The sequence below is a fragment of the Neovison vison genome, chromosome 10, assembly GCF_020171115.1.
Source record: "Neovison vison isolate M4711 chromosome 10, ASM_NN_V1, whole genome shotgun sequence".
In the NCBI taxonomy this organism is placed as follows: domain Eukaryota; kingdom Metazoa; phylum Chordata; class Mammalia; order Carnivora; family Mustelidae; genus Neogale; species Neogale vison.
In genome coordinates this window covers 20,958,800-20,980,203 of record NC_058100.1, presented here as the reverse complement: position 1 = coordinate 20,980,203, position 21,404 = coordinate 20,958,800, and the positions used below count along the sequence as shown (strand labels likewise).

General features: G+C 37.2%; 1 protein-coding gene across 1 annotated transcript in view; it reads right to left on the bottom strand.

The window, feature by feature from the left end:
• The window catches only part of CDC73 (cell division cycle 73), a 117,380-nt gene extending 100,138 nt beyond the window's left edge, over window positions 1-17,242 (bottom strand). The window contains exons 1-6 of the mRNA XM_044266861.1: window positions 17,085-17,242; window positions 14,325-14,430; window positions 11,738-11,807; window positions 7,198-7,260; window positions 7,063-7,115; window positions 4,003-4,091 (exon numbers count right to left, since the gene is read on the bottom strand). Coding sequence (XP_044122796.1) covers window positions 4,003-4,091; window positions 7,063-7,115; window positions 7,198-7,260; window positions 11,738-11,807; window positions 14,325-14,430; window positions 17,085-17,215 — 512 coding nt within the window. The 5' untranslated portion in view covers window positions 17,216-17,242. The remainder of the gene's footprint in view (window positions 1-4,002; window positions 4,092-7,062; window positions 7,116-7,197; window positions 7,261-11,737; window positions 11,808-14,324; window positions 14,431-17,084) is intronic.
• Window positions 17,243-21,404: the final 4,162 nt, after the last annotated feature.

The window sequence follows — 21,404 nt, the reverse complement described above, 5'->3', positions numbered from 1 at the left end:
CTCCCACCAAGCCTACATATGAGAACACAGCCCTGGCCAACAACTTAACTGCAACACTGTGAGAGGCCCTAAAGCAAAGAAGATACGCAAATCACCCCAAGACTCCTGACCCACAGAAACCATGAGATAATAAATATGTGTATTTTAAGCGAGTATGTTTCAGGGTAATTTGTTATGTGGCAACTTCAAAAGATGAATGGCGGGGCACCTGGGTGGCTCAGTGGTTAAGCCGCTGCCTTCGGCTCAGGTCATGATCTCAGGGTCCTGGGATCAAGCCCCGCATTGGGCTCTCTGCTTGGCGGGGAGCCTGCTTCCTCCTCTCTCTCTGCCTGCCTCTCTGCCTGCTTGTGATCTCTCTCTGTCAAATAAATAAAAAAACTTTTAAAAAAATAAATAAATAAAAATAAAAAATAAGAAAACATGAATGGATAAGGAAGATGTGGTCCAAATATACTACGGAGTATTATGCCTCCATCAGAAAGAATGAATACCCAACTTTTGTATCAACATGGACAGGACTGGAAGAGATTATGCTGAGTGAAATAAGTCAAGCAGAGAGAGTCAATTATCATATGGTTTCACTTATTTGTGGAGTATAACAAGTAATATGGAGGACATAGGGAGATGGAGAGGAGAAGGGAGTTGAGGGAAATTGGAAAGGGAGATGAACCATGAGAGACTATGGACTCTGAAAAACAATTTGAGGGTTTTGAAGGGGCGGGGGATAGGAAGTTGGGGGAGCCAGGTGGTGGGTATTATGGAGGGCAAGTATTGCATGGAGCACTGGGTGTGGTGCATAAACAATGAATTCTGTTATGCTGAAAAGAAATAAATTTTAAAAAAATTTGTTATGAGGCAAGATAACTAATAAAATAATGAAGTAGTGTTTATCCATGAAATGCAATCAAAAAATTAAATTATTTCATCATTATCAACAAGAAAACTATACCGTTATCTCAGTAGAATCAGAAAAAAAAGTGATAAGAGCAATATTCCTTTCTAATAAACTCTCAGCAAACAAGGAAAAAGATATTTCCTCAACCTGTTGAAGGGTATCTAACAAAAAAAACCCTAAGCTAACATGCTTAATGGTGAAAGAATGCTTTCCTCTAAAATGAGGAACAAAACAAGAATGTCTGATCTCACTGCTTCTTCAACATTGGATTAGTGGGGATTCAGCAAGTCTAGCCAGTGCAGTAAGGAAAGAAATAAAAAGAATCCAGTTTAGAAAGAAAAAAAGAGGGAAAAAAGAGAAAAAATTTATTTTATGTGTACACAACATAATTATCTATGTAGAAAAGCTAAAGACATCTACAAAAAAAAAAATTACAAGAACTAATCAATGAATTTAACATGATTGCAGGATATAAGACCCACACCCAAAAATCAATTGTATCTCCATACTAGCAATAAATCAAGAATTGGAATTATTTTTTTAAACTATCACTTACAATAGTATCAAAAAGTATGAAATACAACAAAAAGATGTATATGGCCTACACACTGAAAATTATGAAATGTTAAATTACAGAAGATCTAAATATCTTTCCATTAATAGACAGGGAAATAAATACATCTTATTCATAGTCAGAAGACACAATATTTTTAAGATGCCAATTCTCCCCAAACCGGTCTACTGATTCAATTTAATCCCAGTCAAAATCCCAGTGAGCTTTTTTTTTTTTTTAAAGATTTTATTTATTTATTTGACAGAGAGAGATCACAAGTAGGCAGAGAGGCAGGCAGAGAGAGAGAGGAGGAAGCAGGCTCCCTGCTGAGCAGAGAGCCCGATGCGGGACTCGATCCCAGGACCCTGAGATCATGACCTGAGCCGAAGGCAGCGGCTTAACCCACTGAGCCACCCAGGCGCCCCCAGTGAGCTTTTTTATAGGAAATGACATGTTAATTCCAAAACTCATGTGAAAGTGTAAACAACCTAAAACAGAGAAAAACATCCTTGAAACAGAAGTACAAAGTTGGAAAGCTAACATGATCTGATTTCAAAACTTATAAAGTCATTAAAATGGTCTGGGATAGGCACAAAGACTACTAGATCAACAGCACAGAATGGGTCCAGAAACAGACCTACACATGAACAACTGATTTTTTATGAAAGTGCAAAGACAACTCAACGGAAACCAATAGTGCTGAAATAAGTGGGTTATCCACATACCCTAAACTGATCTAGATCATAAAAAAAAAATAGATTTTGATCCATGCTGTATAACCCAAACAAAATATTAACATATTAACATCCCAGACTTATAATATAAAACCTAGAACTAAAAAACTTTCTACAAAAGAATAGGAGACAATCTTTGTTGGCTTTGTTCAGGCAAAGATAACTTAGATATAACACCAAAACACAATTCAAAAAAGAATATGTTGATAAATGATATGTTATAAAAATGTAAACAAAACAAGCTCCTTTTCAAAAAGGAGCTAGGAGAATGTAAAGACAAGTCACAGACTGGGAGAAATACCCGCAAAGCCTATGTCTGAAAAAGGATTTTTAATCAAAACATACAACAAATTTTCAAAACTCAGTAATAAGAAAATAATCCAGTAAGAAAAAATGGACAAAAATATGAACACACTTCACCAAACATGATGTAAGACAGCAATAAGCACACAACAAGATACTCATAGTATCATGAGGTTAAGTGCAAGAAATCATGAGGTAAGTGCAAGATAGAATCACAATGAGATACCACCCTATACCTATAAGCACAGCTAAAATTAAAAAGCCTGACCACACCAAGTGTTTGCAAGGCTGTGAAGAAACTAGAACTCTTACATTGGAATGGTAGAAAAGTGAAATGGTACAATCACTCTGAAAAGTTTGATAATTTCTTTAAAAAGGCAGATCTAGAACAGTACACAATTCAATCACTCCTCTCCTAGGTATTTACTCAGTGGAAATGAATACATATGTCCATAAAATACTTGTACAAAATGAACATAGCTTTAGCTGCAACTGCCAAAAAATAGCAACAAGCTAAATATCTATAAACAGGTGCCAAACTGTTTTACGCCCATACAATGGAACAGAATGAACTACCCAGCAATAATAAAGAACAAACTACTGATACATCCAATAATATGGATGTATGTCAAAAATGATTATGCTAAGTAAGGGGCCAGACCCCCCCAAAAAGTACATATTACGTAATTCCATTTATACTTAACTCTGGAAGAAACTATGTTAACAGCAGATCAATGGTTACCTAGAAAGGTTAGGATATGGGGATAGGTAGAAGTGTGGAATCATAAAGATATATAAGAAATTTATAGGGGTGATGCTGTATTCATTATCTTGATTACGAGGATGGTTTCACAGATGTATACGTATGTGAAAGCTTTCAACTTATATTAAATATGTGCAGCTTATTGTTATGTCAGTCACCTTGAATAAAGCTTTTAAAAATAGGCACTGAATTTTTAAGTTTGGATAGAACTCCAAAGCATTATATTGTGCCAAGAAAAAATCATAAAGTGATTCTAATTACAGTAAAAATCAGGGATCACCAAATAATACCACGGGCCAAATCCAGCCATGCCAATTCACTTATGAATGAACCAATCACAGACTGCTTTCCCCTACCACAAGCATTAAACAGTTACCAAACAACAAAAGAAAACAAAAAATACAAACCCAAATGTGACCTTTCCAGCTGAAAACTATTTAATATGTGTCACTACACAAAAAAAGTTTGCGGACCTCTGCTATAAATCAAAAAGAGATCACAAAATAAATGAGTGGCCTGGTTACAGAGTAATTTTAAAAAGGAAAGATCAATACCGTAACAGAACCAAGAAGAAGGCTTTCCAGAAAGCATAATTAACTTTCAATCTCCTCTACCCTAAAACATGCCCACACATCTTCTGAACTTAGGTCACAGTAGCATATAATGAATGCAAGAGGTGAAGGTAAATGTAGATAACGTATTAACATCTCCTTTTCCATATACACTTAACACTTTCTACTACAGAAAATCTTACCTAATCTGTTCAGTCTGTACAATCCCTTCTTTGTGACCCTCCAAACGAGCAGCCAATCTCTCTTTATCAAGGCGCACACACTCTTCATCCTGAAAATAATCACTGGTTAGTGACTATTTTACATTTTTACCTAACTTGTAGAGCAACAACAAAAACATGTAACTTTTCCTTACATAAATTCCTGCCTATAACATTCCAAGCATTGCCGGCCTTAAGTCAGCTCGACTGTAAGATTACTTCTAGTTACAAAAAGACAATAATAAATACATGTTGGATCACATAAGAGTAGAACTGATTAAAAACTTACCAAAGAACTTCAGCAACTTTTTTCCATGATTAAACATTCTTCCCATAATGTATCATATCTACTTTTATTCATAAGGTATTATACCACAAATAAATTCCTTCTCTTCAGGAAAATTTATCACTAAATTTTATGAAACGCCTTCACCATAGTCAAAAATTTCATTTTGGAGATGGGTTTTTGCACCTGTTGCCCGAGGTCCTAAATCCATCAGGATTTCTGAGGATCAGAAGTAAAACTTGAGTGTTTTCAAAGCATGTTCCTTAGAACATTAGGCATAACCTACAAAGTGCCCCATGGTCACTTCTCTGAGTTCAACCTTTGGTAGCTCAGCTTTTCTCTAACCTGCATGTCAGAAATTCAGGGAAAATTCAGTCTGGAAAGTGTTCGGTTAAAAGCAAAACTTGAGGGGCACCAAGGTGGCTCAGTCTTTAAGCATCTGCCTTCGGCTCAGGTCATGATCCCAGGGTCCTGAGATGAAGCCCAGCATCAAGCTCCCTGCTTGGTGGAAAGCCTGCTTCCCCCACTCCCGTTTGTATTCCCTCTCTTGCTATGTCTCTCTCTGTCAAATAAACAAAATCTTTAAAAACAAACAAAACTTGATCTAGTTCAAAGTCCACATTCAACAAATGAGAAAACTAAGGATCACGGTCAGTGTCTGTGGCTAACAAAATATGGTACTGTATAAAAAGCGTCAGTATATTCGATGTTGTGCTCCATCCAATCCATGCTCTAATACTAACGTATCATTTAAAACACTATGCTGACATGAATGCAAAGATGGTATTTTAGCAAGCTGCATTAAATTTTAGCCATTTATAATGAAAGTAATAATACAAATTACTCAAGTTCCTTAGGAAACTACTGATTTTAAAGACAACTGCAGCCTAGAAATTAATCAGATTAGATCAGAATCTCTGCTCTCAAGGTTTCTCTCCTAGCCCAGTGCCTTGCAGTTTCCCAGCGTATATGCACTAAACTGAAAACTGTTTATGTAACATAGTTGTTTATGTAAATCATTGTAACTTTATAAATACTCTGTAAAGAACTATATTGTGCTATTTCTTGCTAATGTTCCAAGTTAATGGTAGCCTAGCAAATTAGTACTTTCGACATGTTCTATTTATTTAAAATAATTTAACTGTAAATTCAGGTTTTTCCAAATAAAGAGTGTTTCTACATTCACTCACTGTTCACAGTGGGTCATAACCTTCTTTCATACAGAGAGAGCTGGAGAAAACTTCTGTATTACTGCTGCCAAAGCTGTAGTCAGTATATATAGAATGGCTAGAAGCCAGATAGTCTGGGCTCTAATTCTGGTTCTGTGAACCTCAGCAAGTAACTTACTCTCTCTGAGGGGTTTGTTTGCTCATTGATGACATGCATAGTACTGCCAACTTCAGGAGGTTGTGGCTGAGGATTACATGAGTTAATATATATAAAGTATACAAAAGTCACCAAGAACAGAGGAAAAACAATGAGCTAATTATCACTATGATTAACTAAGAAACAAGTCCATGTCTCAGAGTATGCTAAATTAAAACGGTCTTAAAATTAATTAGAACAAAATTGTACTGTTTTAGCATCAAATTCTGTCATTGATTATATAAAACATACTTACCAACAACCCTGTCCCTTTAAAAGTTACCATTTTATCCTTAACTATGGATGCTTTGCTGTTTATGTAGAAGGCAAAAGGTACAACTATTTGATTTTTATACAAGTGTGAAAGGAAAAGATTATGGTTTCTAGTAATGTTAACATTAGTGATGACTACTATTTCTATATTATTAATTGATATATTGACCAGTTCAGTCATTTCTCAGATTTTAAGGCTACTTCTAGTACATAATCTTCCATAGTCAGGGAGTTTTATATGTAACTGATCTGGGATTTGTTAAAAATGTAAATAAATAACCTCATAATCATAAAATCAGAATTTCTAAGGCTTAACTTTCTTATGCAGCACCCTCGCTGTTCAATGACTTTTCTATTTAAAGGTAATTGCATTTCTTATACAGCTTCTATTTCATGTGACCTATCCTTATTTACCAATATTAGTATTCCACTTGCTGGCTATAAAACACCACAAAAAAAAAATGTAACCTAATACACCAGTATTTTTTTTTTAATATTTATTTTAGAGAGAAGGGGGTGCATGCAAAGAGGAGGGCAGAGGGGCAGAGGGAGAAAATCTCAAGCAGACACCAGCTGAGTACGAGACCCTGAGATCATGACCTGAGCTGAAACCAGGAGCAGGATGCTCAACTGACTGAGCCACTCAGGTGGCTATATTAATACACACCAGTATTTTAAGAAATAACTGTAATAAGTACTTCATGTTCACATTTCCTAAGAGTGAAGCAAATTCCTCAGACCATCTTATTCCAGGGGTAGGCAAACTACAACCCAAAAGTAGGCTCACCATCCAGTTTATAAAATTTTACTGGAATACAGCCTTGCCAATTCATGTAAGTATTGCCTCTTCTTGCTTTTGCACTATAATTGCAGGGTGGAGTAGTTGAACAGACACTAAATACCCAAAAAGCCCCAAATACTTACTAAAATGATTCCTAACAGAAGTAGTTTTCCAACTCCTGACCTAGCCCAATACTTTCATAAGGATATAAAAGAGAAGTGATCTGTCCAACATATAAAAAAAAAGCTCGTGGGACTACTATGAAAAAGAATTCTTATTCATATACAAACCCAATGTAGTAATACTACAATTCACATTTAAAATAAAGTCCCATTACCTCAATGCGTGGTTTCTTTGCTTCTGCTAAAACCTCATCTGCAGCTCGTTTTACTTTAAGAAAAAAAAAGTAAGTAAGTACATAGTTCTGAAATAAGTTTTTCAAAGTTCAATATAAATATGTGACAAAACATACCTTGGGTAGATCTCTGAAGACCTATTTCTAGAGGGGCACTTCTGTCTATGCTTGCGGATGTTGCTAGAGATTTAAAAGAATTATGTAAGAAAATCAATATTTGAACACATACACTTGACATTATTACAAGAAATGCCCAATATTTGTTATTTCTTACTGCATATAATAATTCTTATAATTATAATTCTTACTATATATAATACAGTGATTTCCCTAAGGAAAAAAATAAGTTTTAAAGCAGTTTTCTAAAAAATTATAAAAGATTAATCTGTATTTAAAAGTCTGTAAAAGAACAAAATATTTTTAATAATTTAGTTCACAAATTATTGTAATACTCTGACTGAAAAATCAACTGGTCACTTCATAGAACATATACTCTAATGTTAATTACCACACATACACACAAAATGTTATCTAAACATAAATACATAAACATACACGTATAAAGAAAAACTCTTTAAATTAGCATTCGCCTTAAAAATGCAATTTTTAGTTACAATCGGTAAAAAAAAATAATAATAATTACTTTTTAAATTAAATCATTTAATTTTTGAATGGTTCAAAATAATGAAACTAACAAAAGAATGTACCAGTCCCTATCCATCTAGTTCTCACCACCCTCCATTACTGTCAGTCTCTTGTGGATCTTTCTAGTCTCTCTCTGTAGTTACAAGAAATACAAAGATACACTTTTATTCTTCTCCTCTTTTAACATATAAAGCAGCACACTATACACACTGTCATGAACCTTTTTTTTTTAACCTAATAACAGAGCTTTAACATATCAGTATGTGCAGCATTCTTTAACTTTCTTTTTAAATCTACATAGTATTTCTTGTATGGATTAATTATAATTTATTTAACTAGTACCCTATCTATCCACGGGCAGTTCAGTTCTAACCAGTTTTTGTCACTACAAACAATGACACATTGTTCACGTATTTTCAATCATACCTCTAGGATAAAGTCTCAGATGTAGTGTTTTCAGTGGGAATTTCATCAAGTGACATTACAACTAAAAATACATTAGGATATCTGTTTCCTCAGGGACTCCTAACTGTATGATTAAACTGAAAAACTGTTATCAATGAGGTTAAAAAATATACTATATATCCTTTAAATTTATAATTATGAGTGAAATAAACATTTTTCATATGATTTCATCACTTTTTCTTTGAATTTTATGACTATAATCTATTGGGTTTTTGGTCATTTATGCATGTATTTATAGAACCACCTCATATAATCAGTAAGACCGGTCAATTCACTGTGATAGGAGTTGAAATATTTTTTTCCAACTTGTCAGGTCTTTAATAATACAGAACTTTCGAATTTTTACCAACCTATTACTTGAATAATCCTATCTTTCCCCCACGGATTTGACATCCTTCTTTAATTGTGTCAAATTCACATAATTTAACATTTAACAGATAAAAAACTGTTCTATCAGTTTATTCACATAAATTACTAGGGCTCTATAATTAGTTCTACACTCCAAAACAGTATTTTCTCAATTCTCTTCTTCAAACTTTAATGATAGCTACTTTTACCAAATGGATTTTAACATCATCACGTCTAGTTCCACCCCTCCCCTCAAGAAAAACTAAAGATTTTTATTGGAATCATGTTAAATATGTAATCTATATTATGAACTGATTTCTTTAAGCTGTTCTGTCTCCTTGTCTAAGAACATGGAATGTCTTTAGGATTTCCTCAACTTGCTCATTAAACCATTAATTCAACAATTTGTTTTAAAAATACCAAAGGAAGGGACGCCTGGGTGGCTCAGTTGGTTGGACGACTGCCTCCGGCTCAGGGCGTGATCCTGGAGTCCCGGGATCGAGTCCCACATCAGGCTCCCAGCTCCATGGGGAGTCTGCTTTGCTCTCTGACCTTCTCCTCGCTCATGCTCTCTCTCACTGTCTCTCTCTCTCAAATAAATAAATAAAATCTTTAAAAAAAAAAAAAAAATACCAAAGGAATATACTTGATGACTAAATGTATTTGTCCTATAGAAACTACAGGAAATGACATGGACGATTAAAGGGTAACTTTTTTCTGGACTCTGAAAAGAAAAACCATTTACTTCCCCTAAAGTACTCTCCCCCACTAACAGTCTATTTATCAAGCTCACCTGAGATACTTAAAAATGGAGAATCCTAAATCTATACCAGATCTTCCGAAGCAAAAAAAAAAAAAAAAAAGTCCATGGGGCGCCTGGGTGGCTCAGTGGGTTAAGCCGCTGCCTTCGGCTCAGGTCATGATCTCAGGGTCCTGGGATCAAGTCCCGCATCGGGCTCTCTGCTCAGCAGGGAGCCTGCTTCTCTCTCTCCCTCTTTCTGCTGCTCTGCTTATTTGTGCTCTCTTTCTGTTAGGGCCAATCAGAACTATATTGACTTATTCATACTATTATAAGATTATATAAATTTATCCATACTCATCAATTTATATTATGTAACAATTTATTATACCTATTTATTCATTTTTTTAAGACAGCAAATTAATGATAACTCATTTATATAGGTAAGCACCCACTATTTACCACTGTTCTAAATGCTGGGTATTTAACAAGTGTTTGCCCTCTTAGAGTTTACCCTTTTGTGGGGGAGACAATATATAAATAAACAAATATGTAATTTCAAATCAATGTAAGGAATTTGATAAATAAATCAGGAAGATACTATACATAGATGCACACATGTGGCAAAACACTATTTTATATTTTAGAATGGTTAAGTCCTTATTTTTCTAAAGATTTTATTTACTTATTTGACAGAAAGAGAGCACAAATAAGCAGAGCAGCAGAAAGAGGGACAGAGAGAAGCAGGCTCTCTGCTGAGCAGGGAGCCCAGTGCAGGGCTCAATCCCAGAACCCTGGAATTATGACCTGAGCTGAAGGCAGCCACTTAACCAACTGAGCCACCCAGGCGCCCCTGGTAAGTCCTGACAGAAGACTTAATAAGCACAGATGTGAATGAGATAGTAAGAAGTAAGACATATGACAATGCAGAGAAACAAGAACACAGAGAAAACAGCAAGTACAAAGACTTGAAAAGTTAGGATAGTTAAAAGAATCAATAAGACAGGACTGCCGCAAGCAGAGGAGGGTTGGAAGAAGATGAGGCCACAGAGATTTAGGCAGAAGCAAGATCACATACGTCAGAAAAGAACAAGAAGTGTAAGCTTTATTCTAAGTACGATGGGAAGCCACAGGATGGGTCTGACCAGGTAAGTGACTCAATTAAGTTTATATGCATTTTCACAAACAGGTCACTCTAATGCGTAGGCCAAAGACTATACCAGAAAATACGGAGTGGGGGCCTGTAAGAGGGCTATGCAAGTCTAAAGGGGGAGAATGGAACAGGATAGAATAGAATGTTTTAAAAAGTGTCTTACTTTAAAAGTTAAAAAAAAATGACTTTGCTCATGAAATTGATCAAAGTAATCAAAGATTCTTCTAGGGTTTTTCCTTAACAACTACATGAATAAAAAAGAATTTATTGAGATGGAAACACCGGGAGACCAGACCTGCTATTTTAGTTTTGTTTGAGGGGAGAAAGGAAGGAGGAAATCAGCATTCTATTTCAGATATGTTGAATTTCACATACCTATTAAATATCCAAGGAAAGATGTGAACAGTGGATTTATAACTTGAGCTTAGGAATAGATCAGTGCTGAAGATTGGTAAGCAAAATAAAATGAGAGATGGACAATGAATAGAAAGAAAATCAAAGGAGTCTGGTGCCCCAAATGCCAAGTGAAGAAAGGCTTTCCAAAAAAGAGTAATCAACAGTGTCAAATGCTGTTGAGAGGCCAAGATATGGATATGAGATGAAAGGAACTGAAAACCCCTAAATCAGTGCGGACTTTTAACAGTGATTTTAGAGATGTTGAGTAGGAAAGTCAGACTGAAGTGGAGTCAGGAGGGAAGCAGTGAGATCACACAATTGTTAACAAAGAATTCAAGACAAATTCAATAGATACTAGGAATGTGGGGTCAAAAAACTCTTTTTCAATGAGAGATCTTACAGTAAAGGGAATGATGCAGAGAAAACTAGAAAGCTGATGATGCAAGAGAAGTAACAATTCTTAAAGGCAAAGTCTTTCAGAGTATGAAAGGAAATGGAGTCTACAGAGAAGTGTGACTGGCCTTAGAAGCAAAAATAGTGCATTCCCCATAAAAGAAAAGAATGGAGAGCATATGCAAACATATGCTGCTGAAAGTTAATTTTTTAGTGGAAATACAAATTCTCATCCCATTGCTTTTTTATTTCACAGGGGAAGGAAAGAAAAAATGGCTATTTAAAAGTGAGAGCAAGGGGCGCCTGGATGGCTCAGTGGGTTAAAGACTCTACCTTCGGTCAGGTCGTGATCCCGGGGTCCTGGGATCGAGCCCCACACGGGGCTCTCTGTTCTGTGGGGAGCCTACTTCCTCCTCTCTCTCTCTGCCTACTTGTGATCTCTGTCTGTCAAGTAAATAAATAAAATCTTTAAAAATAAATAAATAAATAAAAGTGAGAGAAAGTTCAAAATTACTCACATGCTTCACCATTGAGATATCCAAGCAGATCTTTTCGGTCAGGTCTTCTAACCACAGGTATATTTTCAGTCTGAAGTGAAAATTTTAAATTAGTTATCAAAACAACACAATTATAAGGAACAATAAAGACAAACATTGTGTAATGTATGAATTTCATTCCAACATATCTTGATAATATTTATTTACGATTTTATCTTTAGGGAGTTAGGCTAAAAGAACCAATAAAAGTCTTGAAAATTTTTATGAATATTAACTTTAAATAACTTCATTCTTGAAATTCAAGTAAGATATATAAAAAATAATCAGTAAAAATAAAACAATGACCCATCCTTCTTCAAAATATCAATTGCAATCTTTTTTGTTCTCTTGGCTTACCTTAAGTATTTATTTTATTCATGATACTCTGCATGCTTTAGGCAATTATCTTTTTTTTTTTTTTAAGATTTTATTATTTATTTATTTGACAGAGAGAAATCACAAGTAGATAGAGAGGCAGGCAGAGAGAGAGAGGGAAGCAGGCTCCCCGCTGAGCAGAGAGCCCGATGCGGGACTTGATCCCAAGACCCTGAGATCATGACCCGAGCCGAAGGCAGCGGCTTAATCCACTGAGCCACCCAGGCGCCCCTAGGCAATTATCTTTTTAGTCCTACTGCCTGCTCACTTTACAAATTTCCAAGTGCCTTCTTGCTTCAAACACAAAACAGACTTCTTCAAAACATTCTACTTGAACTCCAAAATACACTATCTTAGCCATTAACCTAAGTTTTCATAATAACAATAGGTATGTGCTATTTAAGCATGGAGAAAAAAACTTAAGAGGAAATTATACAAGAAAACATTAAAGGCAGTTGTTTACTACTTTCCATATCACACATTTCTTTTTTATCCTCAAGTGTATACAAAATTCTGTAAGAAAGGGGAAAAAAGATTTAAAAAATTAAACCTGGAAAATGTATCTATTTTGGTAAAATGGATAATTTCCTTTTAAGCTTCTGTATTAGCAGTTTGTAAAGAGGTATGCAAAACAAATAAAACTGCATACTTTAGTCACCAAGTCATCTTTGGGCCATGAATTCAATAAATCCTGTAATTACCACAATTTTCCATATCATTTTTATAATATCAACAACGGAGTACAGGAATGACAGGTGGCTGCAAGATTTTAAATTAAAATCACTTTGTCACTTTATATAAGCAAAAATGAAGTAACAAGAATCCTTTGGCTAATTATCTTATACTAACTACTGCACCATTCTGCACATACTCCTTGAAGACAGAAATAAACTATACTGAATCACTTAAAATTAACTTTTTTTTTAAGAGCAGGCTAAATTTTAATTTCTGCTATGAGTATAAATATTTAAGAGCCTACAGATTTTTGTGTGCTTATTTTTAAAAACCAGCCTACATGGGATATATCATAAATAGTTAAAAGACTTAATTTTCTTTAAATTACTGTTTCTAAGTCTGATAACATATTTCATCATTTGGTTACTAACAAATTATGGACATAATACAAGAAACTGAGAAAGATACAAGTCTATACACATTAAAAAAGGAGCCATGGCTTAGGAAAACTTATTTCAGAAATGGTCTGCTCACAAGAAAGAGCAAACAACACAAAAGAGGAAAGAATAAAATCTGCAGAACCCTAAAATTATAGAAGTATTTTACTTCTGTGAAGTATTTAAGAAAAACACATGGGAAGAAAGGTAACAATTACAGCTACAACCATTTTTCAATAATATAATTTCTAAATCTAAAGCAAGTACCTGGATCATCTTTATTACCACAAAATGAATGGACACAGTCAACAAAATATCCTAATTACTGCCTAATTCAGTTTTTAAAGATTTAAGATGAGTAATGTAAGTTTATAGAAACATTGTTATTTTTATCCCACTATTTCCCACATCTCAAGTAGTTTTACCATATGTATCACTTCTTCAATATGTAGTAGATTGTGAATATTTATATCCTATTCAGAAACAAGGTGTTCAAATACTGAGATGCTGAAGGCAGGCAAAACTGAAAATAAATAGTTTGTCAATGAAGTATTAAAAAGGTTTATTAAATTGATTAAAAATTTAATTTTAAAGTTGTCTGTTAATCTTGATTCTTTTTGATGCTTCCAAAAAAGTTTTCTTGAGATTAAACTAAAGTTCTGCATATCAGGGTCCTTCCATAGGCTTATGAATTTCTTAAAACATTCCTATAAATGCCTTCAAAACTTCTGTTCTTGTAAACAGTGCCCACGTTTTACATGAAAGTCACAGATTTAAAAATCCACATAAATCACAGTGATCTAATTTTGACCCTCGAGTAGACTCTCATACAAACAAACCTTTTATTCTTTTGATCTGAAACCCATGAGGGAAGTGATTCACGCCAAATGATGTCGTCCCACACTGGTTACAAGGACTCTGTGGAGTCCTGAAGAGGTCCCTGTTTGGGCGCCAAATGTTGTTGCACACTGAAATAAAGTTCTCAGACACCAATCTTAGTGCACAATGACATAACAATTCCTCCATCAAAAAAGGAAAAAAAAATAAAAATAAAAAAAAGTTTTAAAATGAATTTTACTTACGGCTGCCCGTCGGACATAAACAGGATGAGAAAGGTGCACATTATTAAGTAGAAACAAGATAGAATCCAATGTGTAGTACTCTCTGGGTTGGCCTTCTTTTCCAGTCCTGAAATAATTAAAACAAGATTTATACTCAATTTTAATTCAACTCCTTGGACTTAATTATACGTTTGAATTTATCTATACTTACTTTGCTACCCAACAATGAACTTAACATGACTAACAAAAATATCCATAAAGTATGAAATTTAATAAGTGGAACTGTCATTTAAGCAAAAGAACACAAAGGTAGGTAATGACAAAAAGCCAGAAGGAAAGCACACCCTACTCATACTCTAAGGTACTATATACACTTTTTAGAACTAGCCCAAATTTGCTTCTGGTCTTCGTCAATAGAGAGAGGAATCTAATCAGTTAAAGAGGATCCACAAGAGAAAACAAACTGATTAGGAGAAATACAACTACTGCCAGGGCTCAACTTAGAAGAAATTTATCCTATGTCTCCTAAAGTGAGATACTGCTAAACAGCATCCTTAACGACATTCTTACAGTAAACACAATAATGAATTTCAGAGGTATAATTCTTACGACATCCCTCAAATTAAACTAATGATATAAAACATAATGAATTCTAAGTGTGATAAAACAATGCAGTTTAGAGGAGCAGGCTCTTTAATGAAAGCACATAATACTATTTGTTCAACAGTATCAGTGTTCAGTCTCACCCTTCCTACTACATACTCCTCACCCGAAAATGTCAATGTATTATTTAAATTCATCTGAATACAGCCCAAAGTAATCAGCCCCAACCTACACCTCTCTAGCCTGCATTTCCACTTTTCCTCTAAACTGATATATTTCAGATCACACATCATTACCAAATATTGTACTATGAAACGTAATATATAGGTAACTTTTTTTTTTTTAAAGATTTTATTTATTTATTTGACAGAGAGAGATTACAAGTAGGCAGAGAGGCAGGCAGAGAGAGAGGAGGAAGCAGGCTCCCTGCTGAGCAGAGAGCTGGATGCGGGACTCGATCCCAGGACCCTGAGATTATGACCTAAGCCGAAGGCAGCGGCTTAACCCACTGAGCCACCCAGGCGCCCCATAGGTAACTTTTTTTGATGATGATGATATAGAAAAGCAAAGTAACATAATGTACAGCACGTAATAAGGACAGCTATTATTTACAGTTATGGACCTATGTACACATGCATACAGAGATGAATAAATGAACTAAAAATCTATTTATTGGTGTGATTCACTGTTGCTACAGTTTGAAATCTATTCTAAGCAGTCCTTTTTCCACTACCAGCTTCAATGAACTATCAAAACATTTCCCTTCCAGTTCTCATGCCATTAAGCATGTCCTTTAAGACCTAACCCATCATGTCACCCTCAAGTTCTTCACCCATTCTTTAAAGCTTACTCATTTGTTCATTCATTTGTTCAAGAAAAATTTGTAGCACATCTACATCCCAAACACACTTCTGTGAAACCTATTCTAATACCCCAACCTAGAAGTGATTACTCTCTTAAAGGCCAGCATGCAATTCTTACCAAATAATCTGTTTTATCTGATCTACTCTGATTAAGTTCACCTCCTTTGAGTCAGGAACCATGGTGTTACGGAATTTTTCTATTCTTCAGATTGAACCACCCTACATCGTGACTATTCCTCAACCATTTTCTAAAGAAAAAAAAAAAAAAAAGTTAAAATTCCCATCAATGTAACTATCTGTGCAAATTCTTCTGTAAGGACAAAACGCAAGAAACCCAATGATGTCACTGCACCAACATTTCATAAAGCTAATCGAATCATAAGCCCTCAAGGCCAAAAAACTAGAAACGAACAAACTAAATTTCCCCTAGCTTTTCATCAACTCTTCATAAAGCCCTGTGCTCCCATTCAATCAATTGAGATGAGTATGGAAGTTCTGGCCCAAGCTTCCCATTACCCAAATGAAAGACCAATGACAGAAACATCACGACAAAGGCCCCACACGACGATGAGACCTAGTTCTAGAGATTTTTCTTAATGACTTCAATTCAGAAAACCCCGCGTGGACCAACGTTCCAAGACAGTTCTCTTTAAAGCACATTTCCTAAAAACCACACACCACCATCCGTACCTTCCTTAGCTCACCCCCATTTCACCCGTAACTCCTGGTTACAGGAGCAAACTCCTGCCTTCACCCCTCACTAACACGGGGTTGGAGGGCTCTTCCAAAGTGACCCAATCTTTCTCCCGTTCTAACTTCACGTAGTCGGTCGCTTTCTCTCTCCGTGAGGGAATTTTACGAAAGAAAAAGAAACAGACCAGGAGCTGCAAGGGGCAGGAGGGATAGTTAAACACATGGTAGCCTGGTAGAGAAAGGGAAAAACAAAAACAAAAACACTAAAGAACACAGAAAGACGTCTCCAGGGCCGGACGGTGTGCCCTTTTCTGCAGCCTCACACACAGCTAACACTCGACACGCACCCGCAGCAATGAACTAGAGAAGTCAGAAACTCCCTTGGTCCCTCTCCCTTTGGCGTCCCAAAGACTTAAAGAAAATGGACTACTCAGGACGCACCTCCTCCGACTCCCTCCTCACCTCAAAGTGTAACTTCTTCTCTAGAGGAGAAACTTTTACCCAGGGACCCGTTTTTTCCTCCATCCCCAAAGGGAATCGGGGGGAGGGGTTAGGAAAGAGGTCGCCTGGGGGCGCCCAACTCTGCCCGGCCATCCCCAGGCCACAGCCACGCCGGACTTACCCCCAAACTACATAGTTGGTTTTCACATTCTTGGGCCAGGAGAACTCGCCGAAGATCACTTCGTCTCCCTTCACCACAATCTCCTTCTTCTGGATGTTGTACTGTCGCAGGACGCTGAGCACGTCCGCCATCTTCCCCCCCCTCGCCGCCGCCGCCGGCCCCGGGCGAAGCCGCCGCCGCCGCGCCTGCCTCCTTCTTCCCCTGTTGCCTCGCCCTCTTCCTCCTCCTCCTCCTCCGCCGCCGCCGCCGCCGCCGCGAACCAACAGCAGCCGCACTAGCAGCCGTCCTCGCCTACGACAGCAGCTGGGGCAGTAGACACCCAGGCTGCCGAGGACCCCGCGCTATGAGGCAAGGCCCCGCCGCCGGCTGCCCGTGGAGAACGCCTGACTGCGCGCCTCCAGCGCTGCGCCGCCGCCACCAGGGGGAGCCGCGACCGCCCAGGAACACGCCCCTCCCAGACTGCCACTCGGCACGGGACCGAATCGCGGCCCGAAACTCCGAGCGCAGGGATACGGCGCCCACGTACGGCGCGTGTACGGGGAATACTGCCGGGCGCACGCGCACGGACACGTACCTCGTCCCTCGCAGCGCGCACGCGGCTAGCGACAGGTGCGCGCGCACCTGCGAGGAAGCGGCGTGTTTGCGTCCCTCGAGCATGCACTGAGTGATCGCCGACACTCTGCGGCCGAAGGCTTAAGGCACGTTCCCTGGAAGGGAATGGAGCTTGGCAGAAGAGCTGCGGAATGCTGGGATTATCGTACCAACTAAATGGGACCCACTAAATGGCCTCTAAGTCTTAGTGATCTAATGAAGCCCCTTTAGAAGGGTGAGGTTTGGTGGGGGGTAGTTTGGGGTGTTTTGTTTTGTTTTGTTTTTAGTGTATTCGCATAGTGTTTCAGACCTAATCCGGAAAAGATCAATGTCGGGCACCTACATTTGTTACCTGTTGTTTGACCTTGGCTAAGACACTTACCTTCTCACAGCATTCATTGGTTACTGGAGAAAAGGAGTTGGGATGAGAATAAGATGAAAGAAAATATCTAGCAAATCCTCAAAGTACCGTTAATGTTGGATCTTGCACTTCAGTTCTTTAGATGATGACTTTTTCCAACCTGGCCCCTTCTCCGTGCCAGCCCCAAAGAGGTGTGTTTAAATGACTCTGTTCAAAGATGCTAATGAAAATGTTAGAAAAATGGGGCGCCTGGGTGGCTCAGTGGCTTAAGCCTCTGCCTCTGACTCATGATATCGGGGTTCTAGGATTGAGCCCCATATGGGGCTCTCCCCTCACCGGGGAGCCTGCTTCCCCCTCTCTCTCTGCCTCTCTCTCTGCCTACAGGTGATCTCTCTCTCTGTCAAATAAATAAATAAAATCTTAAAAAAGAAAAGAAAAGAAAACGTTAGAAAACACAAACTCCAAACTGTCAAAATTAGAACACTTTGATTACTTTTTTTTTTTTTAATTGGTACCAGAAGTCTAAAGGCTGTCCTTGCTGGAAACAATGAAATAAATTCAATATACTGTGGCCTGTATACCATAAAACAAATATCTGGTGAGGCCCATAATTTTTTTATTCTTTGTACTATAGCAGAAAGGAGGGGGTGGGGAGGCATCTTCTTTACTGACATAACCAAATATCTTGACCTGTTTTGAAAGGAATCCATTTTTATTATGTGCATTACAGAGGGATATAAGTGTGTAGTTCAGGTCCTATACTATCTATAGCCATTTTGCAAATGAATTTGAGAAATTTTGTCTATTTTGTCTATTGAGAAAATACCCTGTAGTATTTTCCTGGACCTCACTGCAAAAACAGATAGTATAAAGAACTTAACTGCTCTCTAATCTCCCGCACTCTCTAATCATGCTTGTATCAGAGCACCGAGTATTACTTGACAGTCCTTATTTGCTTGCAGGCCTCTTCCTGCAAAACCGAAGGGCAATAGACCTGTGTCATCATATCCTAGTGTCTAACACATTATTTGGCACATTATTGGCTCCTGGAAAATGTTAAATTAATAAATGGATAGATGAGTTCAACAAACTCAAGATTTGATGGGTAGGAGAGTTAGCCATAGTTCCTTTAAATGATACTTAATTTTATTTCATACACAATGACTTTCTTAGTCCATTCAGACTGCTGTAAGAGAATACCATAGACTGGCGGGGGGTGGGGGGCACTTATAAATAACATAAATTTCTTTCTCATAATTCTAGAGGCGAGGAAATCCAAGATCAGGTTCCCAGCAGATTCATTGTCTTTTAAGAAGCAGCTTTCTGGTTCATAGACCTCAGTCTTCATATTGCATGCTCACATGGTGGGAGAAAAAGGGAGTGACCACAAACAGTCTGTCTATAGCAATGAAGTTAGTCTCTTTTAGGATAAATTGTGGGTTTGAGGGTAGTGATTCGTAAACTCAACATAAGGAGTTACGACATTCGTAATTTGTTGCTTGTTAACAGTTAAAGAAATATGTAGATCATTTTGTTTTTATTTAAATCCCGTGCAGTCACCCTACTAGTATTAGTTCAGTGATGTTCTTTCCGAAATACAATAAAAGGCAAGGTTAGTACTAGAGCCGAATGTAGGAAGTTAACTAGAAAAAAATTGGAAAATTTAGTCTTGTTTCTTTGTCTTGGGTGAAAGCTGTCCACTTCTTCAGTCATCAGTTTCCAAAGAGTTCCTAGCAATTCTCAGTTTGAATTATCCTGATAGGATAAATGTCCAGCAACCAGGAGAAAGTGGTACATACATCTTTTTATTCTTTTTTAAGATTTTATTTATTTATTTGAGAGAGAGAGAGAGAGAGAGAATAAGTGGGGGGAGGGGCAAAGGGAGATGGAGAAGTAGGCTCCCTCCTGGGCAGGGAACCCAGTACAGGGCCCCACCCCAGGATCCAGGGATCATAACCTGAGCTGAAAGTAGAGGCTTGACAGACTGAGCCACTCAGGTGCCCCAGTGGTACATCTTTTTAGTTGAAAACCATGGATGAAAGATCATTACCTTAGAGTTTTGCCACTATGTCCATTGTTAACAATAACTGCCTGATTAGATCCTTTCCATCAATTCCAAGGATAGTTGTACTCTGATAACTTTGGCAGGTGACTTAATATCCAGATTTTAAATTAAGAAGGGTATGTTTGATAGGTTTTTGGAAATGCACCTTGAACTTTCTTTCTTTTTTTTTTTTTTAAATGGAAATGGGAACTATTTTTTTTTTAAAGATTTTATTATTTATTTATTTGACAGAGAGAAATCACAAGTAGACGGAGAGGCAGGCAGAGAGAGAGAGGGAAGCAGGCTCCCCGCTGAGCAGAGAGCCTGATGCGGGACTTGATCCCAGGACCCTGAGATCATGACCTGAGCCGAAGGCAGCGGCTCAACCCACTGAGCCACCCAGGCGCCCCACCTTGAACTTTCTAATGATCATTTTGGAGGCACCATAAATCAGTAATAGTATTTATTCATGTTAGTCTGTAATGGATAGAATCTAGGATTAGAAGTAAATGTTTCAAGTGCAAGGGGTGGGGGTTGTTAACTCATGAGGAGATAATCTATAGGTTTCAGTGAGAGTAAATCTTATTGCCACCAAGGCCAATGTCAAAATTAAGGCCAAGAAAGTTCAAAATTTTCTGAGAGCTTTGTTAATTTTAAATTTAAGATTCCATTAATTCTGTTTCATTTTCCTAAAGTTTGTGGAAGATAAGGATGTGGAGCCATGGCTTCCCAACAAGGACAAACCTCTGCCCAATCCTGAGAATAAACAAACATCCTGAACATGTTCGTAGTTTATTACTACAGGAATTTGTGTAAAATCCATTTGGCGGTGTTCAAAGGGTCATCAAGACTTTGGCTTCTGTCCATTTTCTACATTTACTGCTTGCTAGATTATGTCTTGGGCTGATAAGATGCACATTGAAAACATGCTCAGTAATATCTCTACAATTACCTCCACTAATGTTAGTTCCACATCATTGTCAGTTTATCCCTGCTATATTGTTTAATCATGAAGCATTATGATAATTCACTTTTAAAATCATCTTTTCCTTAGATAATAGCAAAGCATCCAAACGGTTGTAATTTTTTCATTTTGAGAGGCTACTGTAGAGGTTAAGGATTCTGTTTTCAAAGCATTCCAAGGTCATGGGATGATATATGTATTATCACACACACACATACATACACCACACATATAAACACATATATATACATTCATGCTTGAAGAACTATGTATACACAATTATATATATATATAATGTATACACAATTATGTATATATATGTATATACCTTTCATGCTTGAAGATTAGGATTTTATGATG